Below are 22,278 nucleotides of genomic sequence, written 5' to 3' on the forward strand. Positions count from 1 at the left end.
GGTTAACAATGTCCTGGGGAATCCCCGGCACAGTGTTTGAAATGCTTATGCCACTCTTAAACCAGTGTCTTCCTTGTCAAAAGTAATAGTTAACATTTGTAATATCTTGCTCTGTTTACTCCAATCTTGTATCAAAAATTCTCTGGTTCATTTTCCTATAAAATAAATAATTGTCTAACCTCTTTGTCAGCTGAGAACAAACTAAAAATCTGATATGGCTAACACTATAGACATTATTTCCAACCTCATTTACCAGTACAAAACTGGAAAAAAATGTGCAAATGATATGAAGACAACACACTAAATTACAAAATTCCCATTACTTTTTAACACACGTGATATGCTCTACAAGGCACTGTACGTGGAAGGTGGAGGATACATCAAACCATTATTAATGATTTTTTGTCCTATTTTGTTACCATGTTGAGAGAGGTGAAATTGACTGTCTATGTGGTTCTAATCTCTTTAGTCCTGTTCTCATGATCACTACATGAGATATGTGATGGTAGCAGCAGAATGATCATACAGGCTTTCTTGAATATAGGTTCTCTGAATTTACCAAGTAGGGTTTCTGAAGAACTAAGCCTCCTGTCTTCCAAAGCTTCCCATTTATGCTACTCTCTCTTACGCTTTGGTATGGTCTGTACCAAACTTTCACAATATTAGCAGTATGCATCTAAATTTGTTGAACATCTGTTGTCAAGCCTACCTCATAAAACTCTTAAATGCTGAAGCAGTACTCTTGGATTGGTTGCACTTGTGCTTGTGAAGAATTTCCTTTATGTACACACAGCTCTGTCCCAGAACTCTTTCAATAAATCTAAAGTCTTCCATTTGCAACTCAGGCAAGTTTCTGGATTACATAAAACACACTAGGCTAAATAAAATTTGTCAAGCACCACGAACAAAATTATGATTTTGTAATTATGCACATATTTACATACCTTTAATCCTGTACAGTTGATGTTCATTTACTGTATAATGTACGATAGAGGACGAGACTATTGCACTAATTGACACGCAATATGGCATGTCTGCATTTTTCTGTAACTTTAAATTTGTGTGTTGTTGTGACTTCTGAAATTGTATATTGTTGTATATACATACTGTCCCTGTGTTTATTTGCTTTACATTTCACATTTTTTGTCACATATCAAAGAGGGAAATATGTTTGAATTTCCCATTCAAATTGGTTTTTTTTTTCTATGCAACATTTTTCACAGAATTTGTGTGTGCTGCAAATTGCATAGATTGTTTATGCAGACAATAGTTTCTTCATGCATCAGTTTTTCTAGGGACATTATTTTGCTGCTCTTCTTCTTCCTTTGTTTCATCATCATCATCATCATCATCATCATCATCTGTGTTGTGCATTTCTAATAGATCGATTGCTTAAGTAAAAGTGGAGTGAGTTGAGAGTCATCACTTAAGATGTATTCATCGGGGCAGCTTGAATTGTTTTGTGTTTGAATTACTTCAGAAATGGCTGTCGCATTTTCTTGAGTTTCAGTGAGTACAGAAGCGTCTTGTTCACCACCTCCTAATCCCACTTTGATCAAGCACTTGGTGACAGTTTTGGGCTTTATATCCATTACTGCCAAGCCAATCCAATTTACTGAATCCAGGACAGAAACTGACTGTGCAAGAGCAAATGCACTTTTGGCTTCTTCAGCACTAACAATAAGAGACTACATCAGTAATAGGCTGGTTAATTCGACGGGAACCAAGTCAGTTTCATGTTTGATATCTTGTCTTCAGGGTGGCAGGTTGCGTTGCCTAGGGAAAAAGAGAGCTTGGTGATGTCCTTTCTTCATTTTGTCATTGAAAGAGCCCAGCCATTCTTCCATAAAACCACTCACCATTCATGCCATATTATTTCTTCGCCTTGTGACTGGAACATTACTGACGTCAGAACATTACTAGTATCATTTTTTTGCAACAACAATGTTTTGCCACCTCTCCAATAATCAGTGGCTTCTCCATTTCAGCTAATATGTTCCCATGAAGCAGTCTAATGAGTCTTTCCTTTGACATTTTTCCACTGATGCACTTCTCTCCTCGAAAAACAGTGCCATTTCATCAACATTGCACAAGTCTTTTGGTTCATAACTCACAGATACATTGTGTAGTATTGTCTTCAGTTCTGTTGCTACACTTCTCTGCATATACTTTGCTTTTCCACTAGCTTCATTCCACATGATGTGTCTAACTTTTAAACTTCCAACCATCCTGTGGATGCCTTAAATTCAATATTCCTAAACTCTTAAGCGACTTCAGTCTCACTCTGCGACATGTGTCCTCACAGAGGCAAGTCTTTTGCTCACACACTTAAAAAACTGTTCCCATACTGTCTCATGAGTTTCTTCAGTTCCCATCACTTTGTCTTTCTTTTTGTTTGACCATTATCTTCCATCAGTTCATCCCATGTCACATCCTTATTTCTTGATGTTTCATAAGTTGGTGTGTTACCGCATATGAAAACACAACATTGTGTCGTGCCAGAGAGTTTGTCTTTCTACTTGCCTTGATTATCGTAATCTTTTCATTAAGTGTTAGAAACTTACCTTTCTTGACATCATGTTGTCACTAAAAATACTACAAATCAACTGAAACTGGCATAAAATAATGTAGGTAGTGCATTTCTTTGAAAAGCTTGACCTTACTGGGTAAAACCATTAGCAGAACATCAATCACTTTTTTTCACATAACAGCATTGTCAGGGCTGTACAATATTAATGTTAAAAATAGTATTCTTGCATAGACATGAATAACTAAGGTATATTGTAATACAGTAGTATTGTAAGCGTTTTTCTGCATTATACAATGAATTATTAATCAAGTCTTAAAATTTGCATTCCACTTTTGCATTAGGCACATTCCACTTTATACAAAAAATTGGTTTATAAAAGTGTTCTGAGTGCCTCAGGAGTGAAATACTTGGACGGCTAGATCAGATTTCTGAATTATATACATTCTGCATTGATCAAGTTTTACTGTACTAATTTCATGTGATTAACCCATTTCGTGCCACTTCTTAGTATTACCCATAACTACTTACACAATGTGACATGCTCAAGATGTTTTATAATTGTGTACTTTTGGATTATTTCTCTATATTATCGGCATTACCTTCCATTTATCCACATTTGAAGGGAGGTGTTAGATCACCATGATCTAGGAATATTGTCTGTTACAACTAATCAAAACGTCCTGTTTCCCAAGTTATTAAATCGAAGTCATCAGCAGACAAAGACTTCCGATAGAAGGAATTACCCCCAGTTCTACCAACAGTCTTGCAAGGAGGGAGGAGAAGCGGTCAGAGGTAAGAGAACTTCTCACGCTTAGGGTGGGAATTTGCCCCTAAAATGCAGAGGAATTGCCAGTGATCATTGGCTTGAGGATTCAAAAGGCATCGGAAGTGCCTGCATCAAAGACATATAATGTTTATCCACATTACTTGTGGCCTGTAATTGAAAAATGTCATGATCATCTTTCCACATACAAATGGTTATGGATTAGTAGCCCTGTTCAGATCACCATTGAGGGGACTGCCAATGAGAGGTAACCATTAGAAAAAGATTGTGTAACCAATCACAGGGTAATATTCTACAAATATAGGTTTGGAATGTCAGAAGTATGAATGTAGTAGGGAAGCTAAAACACCCGAAAATGGAAATGCAAAGATTCAGTCTAGGTAGGGAGGGAGGTGAAGTGAAATAGAAAGAAGATAAGGTTTTCAAGTTATAAATATCAGCAGCAGCAGAAAAGAGTGTGATGGCAGTAGGATGCATTATGAGAAAGATGGTAACAGAGAGAGTGAGTTACTGTGAACCGTTCAGTGATAGGTTTATTCTCATCACACTCAATACAAAACCAATGCCAATAACAATAGTGTGGGTATACAAGCCAATGTCATAAGCACAAGAAGAAGAGGCAGAGAAAGTATAGAGGGATATTGAACAGATAATTCATTATGTAAAGGAATATAAAGAATTAATAATAACTGAGGTATAAGATTCTGTCGAAATCTTTGCATACTAGATCCACAGCTGGGAGAGTATCAAGGAGCTTTCAGGAAGGGGCGATCATGCATTGAACAGATAATGAACCTCAAATACTTCCTTTCGTACCTGAAGCTCAGGAGTAAAAATTTTATTGTGACCTTTGTGGATTTCAAAAAGCCATATGATTTGATTGATCGTAAAACCCTGGTCAGAATTCTAGAACAACTTGGCGTATACAAGAAGACCAAAGTGATAACCCAGCAAACACTAACCAACACAACCTCAAAAGTGAAATTTTGGAGGAGAAACATCATAAGCTTTTCAACTGCATAAGCTCTGCAACTGTGTTCTCAAGAAGGTGATACGTGAGTGGTAGAAAGAACTGAAAAACCAAGAACTTCAAAAAGGGGGTCCGGCTGGGTTACAAGAAACAAAATCTTGAAATTGATTGTCTCACTTTTGCAGATGATCTTGCAATCTTTTCTGATTCCATGGAAACAGCTGAGAGACAGATTAATGAGCTTAATGTACAAGCACAGAAGACTGGCCTCCAAATTCCATTGAGAAAACCAAGTTTATAACAAATGTAAATTCACCACCAAGGGAGCTTTTTGCAGGTAAAGGCAAAATTAAGCGAGTTTAAAAGTTTATAAATATATTGGAGAATGGATAACAGCCATCTTATCAGAGAAAGAAGCCTTCATATCAAGCATGAACAAAATGGAAATGGCATTCCATTTAATTAAAAACATCTACACCAAAAGATCAGTATCATTCATTGCAAAGGTAAGGCATTGCTGCAGAGTTATCCGTCCAGAGGTCTTGTACACTTCTGAATGCCTAGTAATGAGCAAAAAAGGCCTAATGGAGAAACTGGAGGTCAAGGAAAGGAATATTTTGAGAAACATATTAGGTTTCATCAAAGAGAATGGGGAATATAGATGATGTCACAATCATGAACTGTATACCCACATAGAGAAGATAACCAATACCATTCGGAAAAGAAGGATTATGTTTTATGGACATACGACCTGAATGAGCCCTGGAAGACTCACCAATCGTATGATCACCTACTTTCAGGAGGAGAAAACAAAATGGGCCTGGTTTACAGAGGTGGAGTAAGATCTTAAAGAAGTGGGGATCACCCATGATGGCATCTTAGAGCATGTCCCATTCAAGGAGAAACTTATGGCGTGGCCAGGTTTCCAAGAAAAGCCAAAACTAAAAACAGGAAAGGCTTGGACCCAGGAGAAGAAGGAGCAACACCGAGAACGAATGTGGGAGCACTGGGCAAACATCAGTGCATGTAAAACAAGACAGTTGAAATAACGTGGTCCAAAGTTGGCCTGTATGAAATGAATGAATGTGTGAGGTATAAGAATGATATAGTAGGGGAAAGGAATAGAAGACAAGTGTTGTGGGAGATGTGGATTTGGTAGTAGGAATGAGAGAGGGGAAAGAAAAATTTGGTTCTACAATAAATTTCAGTTAGTAATAGTGAATACACTGTTCAACAATCACAAGATGTACTTAAAAAAGACTTGGAGGCACAGGAAAATTACAGCTGGATTACATCATGGTCAGACACATTCTGAAATCAGACAGTAGATTGCGAGGTGTGCCTGTGAGCGGATATAAACTCAGATCATAATTTATTGATGATCAAGAGTAGATTAAAGTTTAAGAAAATCATTTGTAAAAATCAGTGTGGAAAGAAATGAGATACTGAAGTGCTGAGATTATGTTCAGATGTGTTTGTAGTTCTTTAAGGATGGAGATGCTGCAGTAATGAATACCACAATAAGCAGCTCAGTTGAAGAGGAATGGAAGTTTCTAAAAAGAGCAATTGCAGAAGTTGGACAGACAAAGATAGGTACAATGAAGGTGTCTAAGAAGAACCTTTGGTTAAGAGAAAAATATTTCAGTCAGTTGACAAAAAAAAAGGAAGTACAAAAATGTTCAGGAAAAGAAAGGAATACAGCAATATAAGACACTTGTTGATTAAATGAATTGGAAGCATAGGGAAGACAAAGCAAAATGACTGCAGGAAAAAAGGTGAAGAAATCAAAGAAGAAATGTTCATATGAAGGAAAATTTAATATCTAACGTATAGAAAAGTCAAAACAACCCATGGTAACGTTAAAAGAAAAGTGTCAGATTACACTGTTAAACACAGAGGAGAAAGAAGAAAGAGGAAAGAGAATGTTGGAGGCCTCTACTGCAGGGAGGAAATGTCTGATGTGATAGAAAGAGAAATGGGTGTTGATTTGTAAGACAGAGGTAACCAGTATTGGAGTCTGAAGTCTGAGCTGACCAGAGCTTTGCAAGATGTGTGATCAAATTAGGCAGAAGGCATAGATAAGATTCCTTTGAAATTTCTAAAATCATCAAGGGTGTTGGCAGCCAAATGACTATTCACGTTGATGTGTAGGATCTGTGAGACTGGAGACATACTGTCAGACTTACAGAAAAATATCATCTACACAATTCCAAATATAGTATTGCCAGATAAGTGTGAGAAGTTTCTGACAAGAGTAATATACACTGAAGTGACAAAAGTCATGGGATAGTGATACTCAATATACAGATGATGATAGTATCATGAACCCGAGGTATAAAAGGGCCGTGCATTGGCGTAGCTTTCATTTGTACTCGGGTGATTCCTGTGAAAAAGTTTCTGACATGATTATGTCTGCACAATGGAAATTAATGGCCTTTTAACGCAGAATGGCAGTTGGAGGAAGATGAATGGGACATTCCATTTTGGAAATCATTAGGGAATTCAATATTTCGAGATCCACAGTATCAGGAGTGTACTGAGAATACTAAATTCCAGGCATTACCTCTCACCACATATAACTGTGGCGAACAGCCTACACTTGATGACTGAGAGCAGTGGCATTCACGGAGAGTTGTCATAACAGACAAACTACACTGTGATGACTGTATGATGACTATATAAGTTAGGACACTGCGTCAAAATTTTCCATTAATGGGCTATGGCAGCAGAAGACTGACGCAAATATCTTTGCTAACAGCACAACATTGCTTGCAGCATCTCTCCGTCGCTTGTGACCTTATCAGTTTGACTCTAGATGACTGGAAAGCCATGGCCTGGTCAGATGTGTCCTGATTTCACTCGGTAATAGTGATGGCAGGGTTCAGGTGTGGTACAGACTCCACGAAGCCATCGACCCAAATTGTCAACGAGGCACTGTGCATGTTGGTGGTGGCTCCATAATGGTGTGTGCTGTTTTTACATGGAATGGACTGGGGCAACTGTTCCAACTGAATGGATCATTGACTGGAAATGGTTATGTTCAGCTATTTGGAGACCAGCTGCAGCCATTCATGGACATCATGTTTTCAAATAACAATGGAATTTTTATGGACAATAATGCACCAAGTCACTGGACGTAAGCAAGAAGTCAGTTCGTGCACAAAATACTGCACTGGCCGCACTTAAGCAATTATGAACAGCTATGGAGGCAGCATGGCTTGGTATTTCGCAGGAGACTTCCAATGAGTTGCTTAGTCTATGCCACATTGAGTTACTGCACTATGCATGGCAAAGGAGGTCCGACACAATATTAGAAGGTATCCAATGACTTTTGTCACCTCAGCGTACAGAAAATGGAAAAGAAAACTGGAGATCAGTTAGATAAGTCAGTTTGGCTTTAGGAAAGATGTTTCTCATGGTAACGGAAACACGATTTAAGATCAGGATATGTCACAGGATTTGTTGATGTAGAAAATACTTTCAGTGACATAAAATGCCTTAAGATATTTGAAATTCCCAGAAAAATTATTATAATCTATTGGGAAAGATGGGTAATATACAACATATTCAAGAACTGAGAAGAAACAATAATTGTGGAAAATCAAGAACAAAGTACTCATATTAAAGATGATGCAGTTTTTTTTGCCTTTGTACTTCAGAGAAGCATTGACAGAATAAAAGAGAGAGGTTCAGGAATGGGATTAAAATTCAGGATGAAAGGTTATCAGTGATATAAGTTCTTGATGACATTGCTATCCTCATTGAAATTGTGGAAGAATTACAGGACTTGTTGAATGAAGTGAACAGTCTTCCGCATTTCCATATTGTTTTCCAAATGTGATAAGTTTCTGCCAATAACTGCACTATCAGCAAACCACCTTTAGTGCTACTGGTCCTGTCTGATAAATTGTCTTGTATGTTAGAGATCCAATCATGCTGACTTGGGATATACCTGATCTTATTTTCATTTTTGCATTTGCCATCCAATGTAATGTACTGGATTCTGCCAGTTAAATATTTATTAAGCCAATCATGTATGTGAAGATACTCCTTACAATCATACTTTGGTTGATAGCAGTTGATGATTTGATAGAGAGATAAGATAAGGGGGAGGGTCAGATTAGCACACATAAAGAGAGCATTCCTGGCCAAAATAAGTCTCTTCTGCTTGTGTCTGTGTATGTATGTGTGTGTGGGGGGGGGGGGGGGGGCGCATGAGTGTATACCTGTCCTTTTTTCCCCCTAAGGTAAGTCTTTCCACTCCCGGAATTGGAATGACTCCTTACCCTCTCCCTTAAAACCCACATCCTTTCGTCTTTCCCTCTCCTTTCCTCTTTCCTGATGAAGCAACTGTTGATTGTGAAAGCTTAAATTTTGTGTGTATGTTTCTGTTTGTTTGTGTGTCTATCGACCTGCCAGCGCTTTCGTTTGGTAAGTCACATCATCTTTCTTTTCAGAAACTTATATTTAGATAGTTTAAGTAACATTTCCCCCTTCCTCAGTCTATTGCAAACCTCCCTCAAAGTATAAATATGTTCCTTCCAAATTTCCCCAGTAATCAAAATGTCATCTATATAAACAGTAAATGTTGACAAAAGATCCTTTCCCAAAACAGAGTCAAGAGCTCTACTGAAACATTAAGTCCAAACGGTGCTATACAATACTGGTAACATCTTCCCCCATACAAAAAGGCAGTATACTTTCTGGAATCATTTTCTAATTCTTCTTGGACAAATCCTGACGTGAGATCTAAACTAGTCATGTATTTCATTCTTTCAAATTTATGTAGTAACTTGTATATGTTCTCTGGATGATCAGTTTCCCTTTCCAAATACTTGTTTAGGTGTCTTGAATCAAGCACGAGCCTAACACTACCATCACGTTTTGCTGGTTCTACCAATGGGTTATCATATTGGCTCTTAGCTCTCTCAATGATGTCCCACTCTTCCATCTTTTGAAGTTCCTTTTCTACATCTTTTCTTTTTGCAATGGGTACCCCATAAGGCTTTATGAAGAAAGGCTAATGTGGTTTTAATCTGAGTTTACAGTGATAATCTTTTACTCTACCAGGTCTGTCATCAAAAACATCATAGTAATTCCACAATAATTCTTCGAATTCTACCTTCTGTTCTTGGTTCAATTTATCTGATTCCTCTAATTTTTCTTTAATTATGTCTCCATAATCTTTATCATCATAATCTTCAATAATTTCCTCTACACAATGACCCCTTCTTTAGAAAAGATAACCTCCCCAATTTCGACCCCTCCCCCCTCCGAAGCACAGTTTTGAATTGACATGTCGGTGCTGGATCTTACCCCTATCTTTGGGTCATTAAAGATAGACAATCTGTTTCCCCAATCAAATGCTGCTTTAGCTTTCAATATCCAGTCAATGCCTAACAGTACATTCTCATTCAGATCATTTATTACAACACATCCTTGAGTAAACTGTACATCATTTACACTGAAGGATAACAACATTTGTCTATTAATAATTTTGCTCAGCCTACTGGCAGGTCCTCTAATTTTGATTCCAGCAACTGGTAAGTCAATAAAATCAGGATCATGCTTAACTATATCTCTTAATTTACTTGAGATGGCACTAATTGGGCTCCCCGTGTCAATCAAAAAAAATCCAGCACAATCTGCAGCTTTAATTTTTATGTAGGGACTGCCAATAGTGGTGTTTTCCCTGTCTTCCTGTGCCTCATACAAAAGATCTTCTACTGTCTCATCAAACCTCTGTTCCATGTTTGCATTTTCTTTACTAGGCAATACCTTCTTCAAACATATACTAGAATTTACTGTAATTTTTGAGTTGCTATTTACCTCACATGTTCTGAATAGTATCCTGTCACAATTTCATTTGGCTTAGGAGAAGTTTATTCACAATTTCCCTTAATTTGATCTTAGCTTCATTGTCATCATTGTAATCTTTAAATTTGTCCCAAACAGATTTCAAGATAATCTCAGAAACATCAGCACAGTCAACCCCCTGTCTCCTGATGCATTACTAAGCTGGACTGGTACAATCTGATTCTCACGTGGTATGTAATTAGAGTTCCTGGAACTGCTATTCTCAACACTGCTACTAATAGCATCCTCCTTGACTTCAACATGTACTTTTCCATTCAATTCACCATCAAAATCTTTTAGCACATAATCATCATAATCCCTATCATCATCACCACCACCACCACCACCACCACCAATTTCGACCACCACCACCTAAGCTTACACTACAAACACCACTCACAACAACATTTTCACTAACCACACCCACATGAACATCAGACTCTACAGAAGCTTCATTGGAAACATCATTATGACAAGTTACATCTAAAGCATCACCACACACAAGTTTGCACAACCCATAATTATCAAAGTTATCCTTACCTTTCATTTCAGCTTTAGATTTTTTTTTCTTGATTATATAAATTTGCAATAACATCGTCTTCTAAGCCTACTTCATCAAAGGTAACATGGTTCTTATTACAATTGATACTAATAGTTTCTGTGATGACTTTCCAAAATTGCCTGTCAAAATTAAGTTTGTTTATATTATGTATTCTTTTATTTCCTCTATCTGCAGTTTGATCATTTGCATACTGTCTATAATGGATTGGTTACTGATGTTAATGCTGTCTGTTCTGGGTGAAATAAGCCTGATTTTGGTAAGGTACATTCCTTGTCCCAAACTGACAGGCTCACAGTGGGACGCTTAGTCGTTTAAAGGCCTATGTCTATCATCTCCCTGCCTTTGGTTACCTTCTTTCTTGTCATTTCCCATTCTCTGTTTGAGTTAGAGTACTGATCATTTCTACTGTCATTGCCATTATAATCATCCCTGTTGTTATTAAAGTTTCTTTATTCACCATTATCATTATTATTTCTTTCCTTTCTCAGATGTTATGTTTATATTATTATTATTATTATTATTATTATTATTATTATTCCTATTCCCATGGTTTGGTCCCCACCCTCTCTGTGACTAACCTCCAAATTCATTGGGATTAATATTCAATCTGTTATTCTGTTCAAAGTCTCTGTCAAGTTTGTCCACATATTTAAAGAATTGTTCTATGGGCTCATCTGGTCAATAGACTAGACCCCACTGTACTATTTTTGGAAGCCTCTGTTTTAATGCATCGATTTGAGTGAGCTCATCAAATGGTCTATCCAGATGCATTAATTTTTGTGACAGTTTCTCACAATAAGCTTTCATTGTCCCGTCAGATTCTTTATAACCAGGACCGTTCAAGAATTCACTTTTAATTTGTGCTTGCTCAGTTTCAGACCAAAATTTAGTTACAAAACATTTTTAAAAATCTTCAAAAGACATTTCCGCGTGAAGGTGCCTCACCATCAAGTAATTTCTTTACAAATTTCAAAACTGTACTGTTACTTGCAGAATTGCAGAAAGTCTTTTGGGTGTAGTTTGTCATCTCCTGGGTAAGTTTTTATTGGGAAATTTCCCCAGACCCCACTATAACTACTACTAAAATTTTTTATACATACTTTCTTGTATTTCTACAAATTTTTGCTCTACAGTTTTTTCGACATTAACTACCCTACTACCAATTTCTGTGACGTTTCTGTCAGTATCAGTTTTGAAAGTCTCAGTTTTGATTCCCAAAAATCGTTTCGACTGGTCAAATTCATTTCTCAGTTGAGAATTTTCCTTATTTACAAAGTCAGCAATGTTTTTAAATTTTGACCAATTGTTTGAAATTTCATTTGTTGAATAAGTTTCAAAATCTGCAATTTTGCCCTCAACAGTGTCCACTCAAGTACTAAGTGGTTCATGACTTGACTCAAAAGTAGTATGCCACTTTTCGAAAGTTTGCTTAGTTTGCACTATCTGCTCCAAATTTGCATCAATTTTTTATTTTAATCACTCACAGCCTTCTAAATCGAACTGTCAATCTGTTAGTTCAAATTTCGACTTACAACTTGTAGATCTGCCTGAGAATCGTCGATTTGTTGGCTCAAATTTCAACTTAATTCGGCTTGAGAACTTTCGAGTCTTGAATGTATTTCTGCCTGAGAATTTTCAGTTTTCGAGTTAAAATCTGAAAACATCTTTTCTAACACTGTCAACATTCTTACACTGTCAGAAACACTTTCCCTAATCTCTGATTGTGTTATAGGTATGCTCATATTTACTGATAAACGACTGCCATTAACACCAAATTCTGAATCTTTTTCCATGATAAAGTAGAAATTTTAGAATGTAAGTACTTATCTCTTTGCCTGTTGTCTGTGTTTTCGAAATTCCTTCAATTCCAGAATGGTTCGTTCGGTAGTTTCACTCTCCTTGTGCCCCCAAAGTAGGCATATTTTCTTCTGAAGAATAAACTGGTGTGTCATAAATCCTCTGACCCTCCACCATTTAAAATGTAACTATCCCAGCTCCTCAAACCATTTAAAACTTAACCAGGTCCAGGAGCCCAGCTCCAATGTCAAATCTAACATAACTTCTCATAGCAGCTCCATTCACCCAATCCAACGTAGCAGTCCCTTCAATTCAATTTTAATATAGTATAGCTGATTGCACCTTGTTTTACATTTTTGGAGGTGATGGCTTCGCTGCAGAAAGCCTTGGGTCACTACCAGACGTACACCAATTAATCTGTTGACAACACTTGTTTATTACATATATATATACAACAGCTGACTGTTACAACTTAACAGGAACCGGAACACACCAGATAGTACTCCAACCGCACACTCCCCCCATCCCTCTCAAAGGCTTTGAACAAGATGTATTTATACATCTTTTAACAATTATGTTCTTTGACATTATTATGTTATTTCATGTTTGTTGTTATAATTGCAATAAATTAATCCAGCAAAAACTGACATTACAAAGTTTTAGTAGAAATTAAAACGAGTACAATAATAATGCATATTTCTGAAATTAACAATCTTTTGCCAGTGCAATTTTGAAATATACGTGCTGTTAACAATTAAGTTCTTATTATTCAGTCCAGAACATTCTCGAAATCTTTACATAATTTAATTAATTATGTGATTTTATGAAACAATTTTGAACTGGTAATATTTCTACATCAAAAAAATTACAATTCAAACATTCAAAATGACATTTTACAACATTTGAAGGCTAAAATGCGGAATAATGATGTACATCACAAAATCTTTAAGTTGTGTAACAGAAAATTAATGAATTGTTCTTCTAACATTATTTGTGATACAGATTGTCTTTCTGAATCAGGTTATATCTCCAGTTTAAACGAATATTCTCTAGTTTTTGTAATAAGTGGACATTGCACTGAATTCCTCTATAGAATGTTCCAGAAACATTAATTAGGAGTTTAATTGCAGATTTTTAGTTGATGATTTCCATAAGAATATGTTGTCCTGACTTCAAAGATACATAAATGTTAAGCTTTTTGAAAATTAATGGTTTACACAGTTAATTTGCATTGCGGCAAACAGTGAATTTTACTAATCAAACTACAATTACAAAACTGAATGAAGTAGGTTACTAACGTTTATACACTATTAATACTGATTCCAGAACTTGTTCTTTCTCGTCAAAACATCCTGGAATTCATATCAAAGTTACAATGAATTATCCTAACTGTATTACTTTACCTGATTAAGAACATATATTAATTGCTCTGTAACATAGTTTAACGTTTTCATTACAACTATTTTACACTGTTGCACTTAGCGACCTTATTCACTAAGTGTCCTTATACATTACCCACATCTGTTTTAGCATGTATTGCATACTACAAAACATGCTGTATCAGGTACTCCACATGACCCAATACAGCCTGTTTCATTACAAGCTGCATCTGCTGTTTGCATGATATTTTGTATCAGTAAGTGCAGTTGTGTGTTATAGAAGTGTGTTTTCATGAATCCATGCTGATGCACTAATATTGGAAGTAGATGATCAGATGACAGATTATTTGTGTGAAATTTCTCAGAAACCAATTATGTGAATTGAGCAAAAACGAAGCCTGGAAAGGGAGATTTTAGCGGTATCTGGTTTAAAGGTTATTATTCAGTATCACTGTATCAGGGATACTGTATTATTTAAATTTCGAGAGGTGATACTAAAAAGTGATATAAAATGAGATGAAGAGGTGAAATCGGTAGCAGGGAAGACAAATGGGTGGTGTGGATTTGTCGGAAGGATTGTTGGAAACTGCATAAAAATGCTAGCATGACATTTTCTAGAACACTGTACCAATATTTCTAGTCCTTCTAAGATAAGCATTACAGCAGAGGCAATAAACCACACAAGAAAGGTTAATGGAGATGGTCATCGAATTACTGCAACCTTCATCCATTTGAACCTGCTTACTGTATTCATAGTATGGCTTCCTAATTTACCTCTTCCACCTTCCATTACCCGACTGGTGATTCGTTGATGCCTCAGGATGTGGCTGTTGAATCGATCCCTGCTTTTAATCAAGTTGTCATATATTTCTTTTTTCCTCAGTTTGATTTAGTACTTCATCATTATTTGCTTGGTCTACTAGTCAAGCTCCACATTTCAAAAGTGTCCACGCTCTTCTTATCTGAACTGATTATTGTCCACATTTCAGTTCTGTACAAAGCTACTTTCCAGACAAATACATGTATTCAATATTTTGTCAGTACTTGGAGAAACATAGATGTATTAAAAACTGAAATACGCTGAATTGATGTTCCATGCTCAAATTGGTATTAGATGTTAACAAATCCCTCTTTTTGAGAAATGTTTTGTTTGCTGTTGCGTATACTTTTTACACCTCCCCACTTCAGCCATCAACATTTATTTGGCTGCGCAAATGGCAAAACTCATTTGCTACGTAGGTTCTCATTTGCTAATGTAATTCCCTCGGTATTGCCTGATTTAATTCAACTGCATTTCATTACCTTTGCTTCAGTTTTCTTGATATTCATCTTATAACCTGTTTTCAAGACACTATCCATTCGGTCCAACAGCTCTTTCAATTCCTGTGTACAGAATTATAATATTATCGGCAAATATCAGTTTTTATTTCTTCTCCCTGAATATTAGTTCCCTTTCAAAATTCCTCCTTGTTCTAATTTACTGTTTGTTAAACAAAAAGATTGAACAACATTGGAGAGAAGCCACAACCCTGCCTCACTACATTCTCAATCACAGCTTTCTCTTCGTGTCCTTCCACACTTATAACTGCAGTTTGGTTTCTGTAAAAGTTTTAAGTAACCTTCCACTTCCTGAATTTTATACTTGCTACTTTCAAAATTTCAAAGAGTGTGTGCCTGTCAGCATTGTCAAAATCTCTCTTTAAATCTAAAAATGGAACAAACAAACGTTTTACTTCCCCCCCCCCCCCCCCCCCCCCGCCCCCCCTTTAACCTACCTTGTAAGATAAGTCCTGAGGTCTGTGTTGATTCATGTGATCCCGCATTTCTCGGGAAAGTAATCTTCCCTGAGGTGCGATCAGCTGCCACTAGTTTTTTCCATTCTTCTTGTTTAGTGTGTTTTCCCTTGACTATGCTATCTTTCTTACATTTGTCTGTTCCAAAAGCCATATTTATATCATTGCTGAATACTTCTGTTATCTTTAGTAATTGGCTGAGTTGTTGATTTGTTGCTGCCAGTAGTTTTAGATCATCCATGTATAGCAAATGTGTGATTTTGTGTGGGTATGTTCCAGTAATATTGTATCCATAATTTGTATTATTTAGCATGTTGGATAGTGGGTTCAGAGCAAGGCAGAACCAGAAAGGACTTAATGAGTCTCCTTGGCATATTCCACGCTTAATCTGTATTGGCTGTGATGTGATATTATTTGAATTTGTTTGGTTATTAAGTGTGGTTTTCCAATTTTTCATTACTATGTTTAGGAACTGTGTCAATTTAGGATCTACTTTGTATATTTCCAATATTTGTAGTAACCATGAGTGGGCTACACTATCAAAAGCTTTTCGGTAATCAATGTATGCGTAGTGTAGCGACCTTTGTTTAGTTTTAGCTTGATATGTCACCTCTGCATCTATTATCAGTTGCTCTTTACATCCTCGTGCTCCTTTGCAACAGCCTTTTTGTTCTGCATTTATAATTTTGTTCTGTGTAGTATGTGTCATTAATTTCTGTATAATGACTGAAGTTAATATTTTGTATATTGTTGGTAGGCATGTTATGGGGCGGTATTTAGCTGGGTTTGCTGTGTCTGCTTGATCTTTAGGTTTCATGTAAGTTATTCCATGTGTAAGTGTATAAGGGAATGTGTATGGGTCTGCAATGTAACTGTTAAATAATTTAGTTAGATGTGAATGTGTTGAGGTGAACGTCTTTAGCCAGAAATTTGCTGTTTTATCTTTTCCAGGGGCTTTCCAATTGTGAGCAGAATTAATTGCTTTGGTGACTTCATGTTGCAAAATTATCACTTCAGGCATTTGTGGTATCATCTTGTATGTGTGTGTTTCTGCTTCTATCCACCGTGCATGCCTGTTATGTTGTACCGGGTTTGACCATATGTTGCTCCAGAAGTGTTCCATGTCTGTTATGTTTGGTGGATTGTCTATTTTAATGTGTGTGTTATCTATTGTCTGGTAAAATTTCTTTTGGTTTGTGTTGAATGTTTGGTTTTGTTTCCTTCTATTTTCAGATTCTTTGTATCTTGTAAGTCGTTTGGCCAATACTTGTAATTATGCTTCTTTTCATCTAATTGCTCTATCGCTTCTTGTTGTGAGATTTTACCTAACCTTTTTCGTATTTTTTCTGACATTTTTTTGTCTTATGAATTGTGTTAGCTGTCCAATGTCTTTTCTCAGTTTTTCTATTCTGATCTGTAGCCTGTGTTGCCATGGTGGTTTTGTGGGTTTCTTCTGTGTGTTGGTTGGTTCTGACCTCTGCCTAGTGTGTATATTTAGTGTAGTGAGTGCTCCTATATAAACCAGTAGTTGTAACTCTTCCATAGATGTGTTTTCATTTATTTTGTTGTGTATGATTGTGTTGATAGTTTTTATTGTTGTTTCGACTTGTGGGTTATTTGGCAATCTATGCAAGAATGGTCTAATGTCTGTATTTGTGTCTTTGTATTCTATATATGTCAGCTGAATTTTTTCTTCTATATCTAACATGTGTGTCACTTCGTGTTCTATTTGTACTTGTTCTGGTGGCAGTCTTAAGATTTCGTTTTCCTCTGATTGTTTAATTGATGCGTGTTGCTCTTTGTTTGTTTGCTCTTGGATGTGTGAATCCATTACTGTATTTTCTTCTTCTTCTGATTGCACATTATTTTGTTCCAGTATTTGTTGTTTGATGTTTTCTAATTCTGATTTTTGATTATTACACAGACCTGATCAGCTAGTTGTAGTTCTGTTAAAAATTTTAATTCTGGGTATCTGGTAATAAATGTTGTGTATACTTGTGATCTGTATCCAGTTGTGTTGGTTCCTAGGTTTGTTGCTTGGTAATAACAGGACATGAGGTGTCGATTAACTTCATCTGACCATCTCATCCTCTGTCTTTGTTTTCCTTCTAGGGTGGTTGCAGGAAGCATATCCTGCAAAACACCTCTATTTGGATTTAAATCATTTTTCAGTTGGCTAGCAGTGTCATTACCATTGTGGGTGGGCATAGGGTTCAAGCATCGTCCCCGACCATGACGGCGCTTGTCCGAGGCTTCTTTAGTTGTGTCCTAAACCAACTAATCACACTAAAAGGGGGGTTAGCCCTATTAGTGGTTTGTTCTTTTCGTCGCCTTTTACGACTGGCAGAACATACTGGAGGCCTGTTCTTTTCCCGGACATCCACGGGGATTATTATTATTATTATTATTATTATTATTATTATTATTATTAGTAGTAGTAGTAGTAGTAGTAGTAGTAGTATATAGTCTGTTACTTTCTTGCTGTATCAGAAAGTGTTATGCATTTTCCTTTAGCCGACTTGAAGAAGAAAGCATCCGAAAAAAACAGTGTACAAATGGTGCAGCTCCAAAACCAGAGACTGGAAATTGTGAAGCTACAACAATGAAGAAGACTGGAAAGCCAACAGCACCAGAGTTACGATTACATGAACTTCGAGCTGAAACATACAATGGGATGGTTCGCCTTTTGAAACCTGGTTGTCGTACAATTGTACTTCTAGTTGATACACAGTCTCGCAACCAACTTATAGCTGCATTTCACAAAACAGTCTGGCCCTATCGCAAGTAAGCTACTTTCTGATTACCATAATTTTACTCGAGAGAAGTGTTTGAAAATGTTATATTTGTAACCAATTGAGTCCAAATTAAGGTGTTTTTTTTTTTCATATCTTTTGTAGTGTAGTTATGCTTACTATGTAATGAGTTTGTTTCCATAAGAGAGAGGCACTTTATTATGAATCCAAGTGCCTGCTTTGACTGTAATGCTGATGAGCCCCACAGATAGATTCAGCTGACACACAGGATTGTATTTATCAGCAGCTTGTTTCTAGATGTTGTTCTAATAAGATTTGAGTCAGTAATGGTCAAAACAGGATATTATTTTTGTAAGGCATTATTTCAACCACTAGTTAAGCCCATGGCATTAATCTGGATATCATTACTAGTGGCTCCATTCATTACAAAGGTCTCTTTTGACATATCCTATACTCAGTTCATTAAAATGTGTACAAATGTAGCAGCTCATTAAACTTGGAATTGGCTTTAATCACACTCTATCCTGTACCATCTCTTATGTTAGTTTACTGCAAGCAGATGGTTTGAGATGTCTTGACTGCTCACCTTACCTGAAAAGTGAATATACATATCAGTTGTGGAGTGTGTTATACGGTCAATTGTTAATCATTCTGTAACCTATCAAACATGAAATTAAATTTTTGATAATGTAAGGTGGGCTAAATCCGACTGGGTGGATAAACCCGACTACTCTCTGTTTGTGAGAAACGGCAAAGCAGAGCAATTTCACATTAGTGTTACCATATAGAGCATTCGAAATAATGAAAATGTCATTTTGACAACTTTGCCGCAGTTGACATTTAGACACTTAATTGACAAGTGTGTTTTCGACTGTTTCAATTTAATTTTTGTGCAAATTGCATCACTAGATTTACTTTATTAAATAAAGCGCCCGCAAAACAAACGGGAAGTGATTTAGTAATGCATTTGGTGACATATTTAGTGTATGTATTTTTTTGGAAATTTCGTCTAAAGGAAAATGGCATGGTGGGATAAATCCAAGCGCTAAATGATGGGGTAAAGCTGACCGTATATATTTTATTGTTTATGTGTATGAAATTATTTATTTATGGAAACAAAGGGAATTTTTGTTTATTTTTAGGAAAATAGTACGAAAAATTACAAACTAAAAACAACAAAACACAATCAAAACGATATTCGCCTTGCAGTTGCTGCAATGCAAATGGGAATGTCTGTACGAGCTGTCGCTCATGATTTTAATATTTCAAGATAAACATTTGCTGTTCTACCACTGTGCAATGAAATCATCTTTTTTCAATTAAAATTTACATTCATTTAACTTTCAGTACACTTAGTACTCTAAACATTGTTATTTGGTTTAATACATTTTGTTCATTTATGTAATAAACATAATTGCTTATATTTATTTCAAAAAAAAAAAAAAAAAAAATTCATTTGGAAGTATTTATGTCCAAAATCAGCCAAATAAATAGGGGGCCAGATTTACCCCACCATTTTTGCAAATGGCAAAAATGGACGTTTCTTAAAATACCGATATCAAAAACTATTGATGGTATAACAAAAATATTTTGCAAACAGTTGCTCCTTTATATTACCTATAATTTAATGTACATAACGTTAAGACCTGACCTCGAATAAGTATTTTATAGCCACAAGAAATTAGTAGGTCGGATTTACCCCACCTTACCCTACTATTTTATTATCATCATCACAAAAAATGTTGTTACTCTTATTGTAATTTTCTTTTTTCATATTATAAATCAGAATAGTGAACTTAATGAGATTTCATTCATGTAACTGGATGTAGTCGATTTCTTGTGGAATGCTGAGGAAATAGAGAGTGTTGCTTTCACGGTTCAAAAAAGAATGCAGAAATATTGACAGGCAAAAATTAGTAGCAATTCATGTGTTTATAAAAAGACCAAGGCATGGAGCATACTACAATTTTCACCAGCAAATGTTAGTGAAAGACCTTGCCAAGAACCTGAGAAAATTATAGTTCTACATATTGCTAAGTGGGTCAAAGGATTCTATTCAGTCACTCATCAACCAATCTTGTGTGGCATTAGAAGACAGCAAAATGAAAGCTAAAGTTCCATTTTCAAAAAATCTTTTGACCATCATGCAGACTCCTGTTTGGAGGGTGTAGAAATAGGCATTCCTGGTGTTGAGAAGCGACTGTTACAGTTGAGAACAAATAAATCGTCATGTCCAGATGGCATCCCAGTTCAGTTTTACCATGAATACTTTTCAGCATAGGCCCCTTACTGTTGTGGTCTTGAGTCCAAAGACTGGTTTGATGCAGCTCCCCTGCAACTCTATCCTGTAAAAGCCTCTTTGTCTCTGAAAACATACTGCAACCTATATCCTTCTGAATCTGCTTACTGTTTCAATCTCTTGGTCTCCCTCTACAATTTTTACCTTCCACACTTTCCTCCTGTACTAAATCAGTGGTCCCTTGATGCCTCAGTATGTGCCCTGTCATCTGATCGCTTATTCTAATCAGGTTGTGCCAAAAAATTTCTTTCCTCCTCTGTTCTATTCAGTACCTCCTCATCAGCTACGTGACCTACCCATCTAATCTTCAGCATTTTTCTGTAGCACCACATTTCAATGGCTTCTGTTCTTTTCTTGTCTAAACTGTTTATTGCCACATTACACTTCCATACATGGCTACACACCATGCAAATATTTCCAAAAATGACTTCTTGTTACTTGAATCTGTATTTGATGCTAACAAATTTCTCTTCTTCAAAATCACCTTTCTTGCCATTGCCAGTCAACATTTTATATCTTTTCTACTTCAGCTAGCATCAATTATTTTGCTGCCCAAATAACAAAACTTGTCTCCTTTCAGTGTCTCGTTTCCTAATCTAATCCCCTTAGCATCACCTGATTTCATTGGACTACATTCTGTTATCCTTGTTTTCCTCTTGTTGATGTTCAGCCTTTATTTAAGGTTCTTCTACAACAAATCACAAGGTCAGTATTACCTCACGAGTTCCACATTTTTTCCAGAACTGAAACTGATCTTCCCCAAGTGTGGCTTCTACCAGTTTTTCCATTTTTCTGTAACCAATTCATGTTAGTATTTTGCAACCATGACTTATTAAACTGATAATTCGGTAATTCTCACTCCTGTCAGCACCTCCTTTCTTTGGAATTGGAATTATTATATACATCTTGCTCACCAGATGGATCAGTTTCATCGTGTCTAGCTCTCTCAAGTCTATCAGTAGTTCTGACAGAATGTCATCTATTCCTTGGCCCTTGTGTCGACTTAAGTCTTTAAGTGCTCTGTCAAATTCTTCTCACAGTATCATGTCTCTCATCTCATCTTCATACACATCCTCTTCCATTTCCGTAATATTGCTCTCAAGTACATCTTCAGTCTCTTCATCATCTGCAGAGCTAGTTGGCATATAAACATTCTATTGTGGGGGTGTGTGCCTCATGTTTACCTTGATTACAATAATGCATTCACTATGCTATTCTGATCACTATTAAACCTACTCCCTCTTAACCCCTATTTGATTTTGTATTTATAACCCTGTACTCACCCAGTCACAAGTCCTGTTCCTCCTGCCGTCAGACTTTACCCTCCCCATAGAATGCCAGTTTTGTTTCTCTTGGCTCATTAATTTATCGTGAGCCTCTCACTTAGTGCCAAGTCCCAAGCAACTGGAAAAAAAAGTACAGATGACTCCCACATATGAGAAGGATAAAAAAATGGATCCAAAAAATTGAAAACCAGTATCCTTGACATCATTTTGCACCAGAAGTTTTGACCAGGTTCTAAATTTGAATTTAATATATTTCCTTGAAACATAAA

The 22,278-nt window shown here is 36.4% G+C and overlaps 1 protein-coding gene across 1 annotated transcript in view; it reads left to right on the forward strand.

The window, feature by feature from the left end:
* LOC126354232 (dnaJ homolog subfamily C member 16) overlaps positions 1-22,278 on the forward strand; it is a 162,753-nt gene that overhangs the window by 93,890 nt on the left and 46,585 nt on the right. Inside the window, exon 10 of the mRNA XM_050003727.1 lies at positions 18,186-18,455. Coding sequence (XP_049859684.1) covers positions 18,186-18,455 — 270 coding nt within the window. The remainder of the gene's footprint in view (positions 1-18,185; positions 18,456-22,278) is intronic.

The sequence above is a fragment of the Schistocerca gregaria genome, chromosome 3, assembly GCF_023897955.1.
Source record: "Schistocerca gregaria isolate iqSchGreg1 chromosome 3, iqSchGreg1.2, whole genome shotgun sequence".
Classification (NCBI taxonomy): Eukaryota; Metazoa; Arthropoda; class Insecta; order Orthoptera; family Acrididae; genus Schistocerca; species Schistocerca gregaria.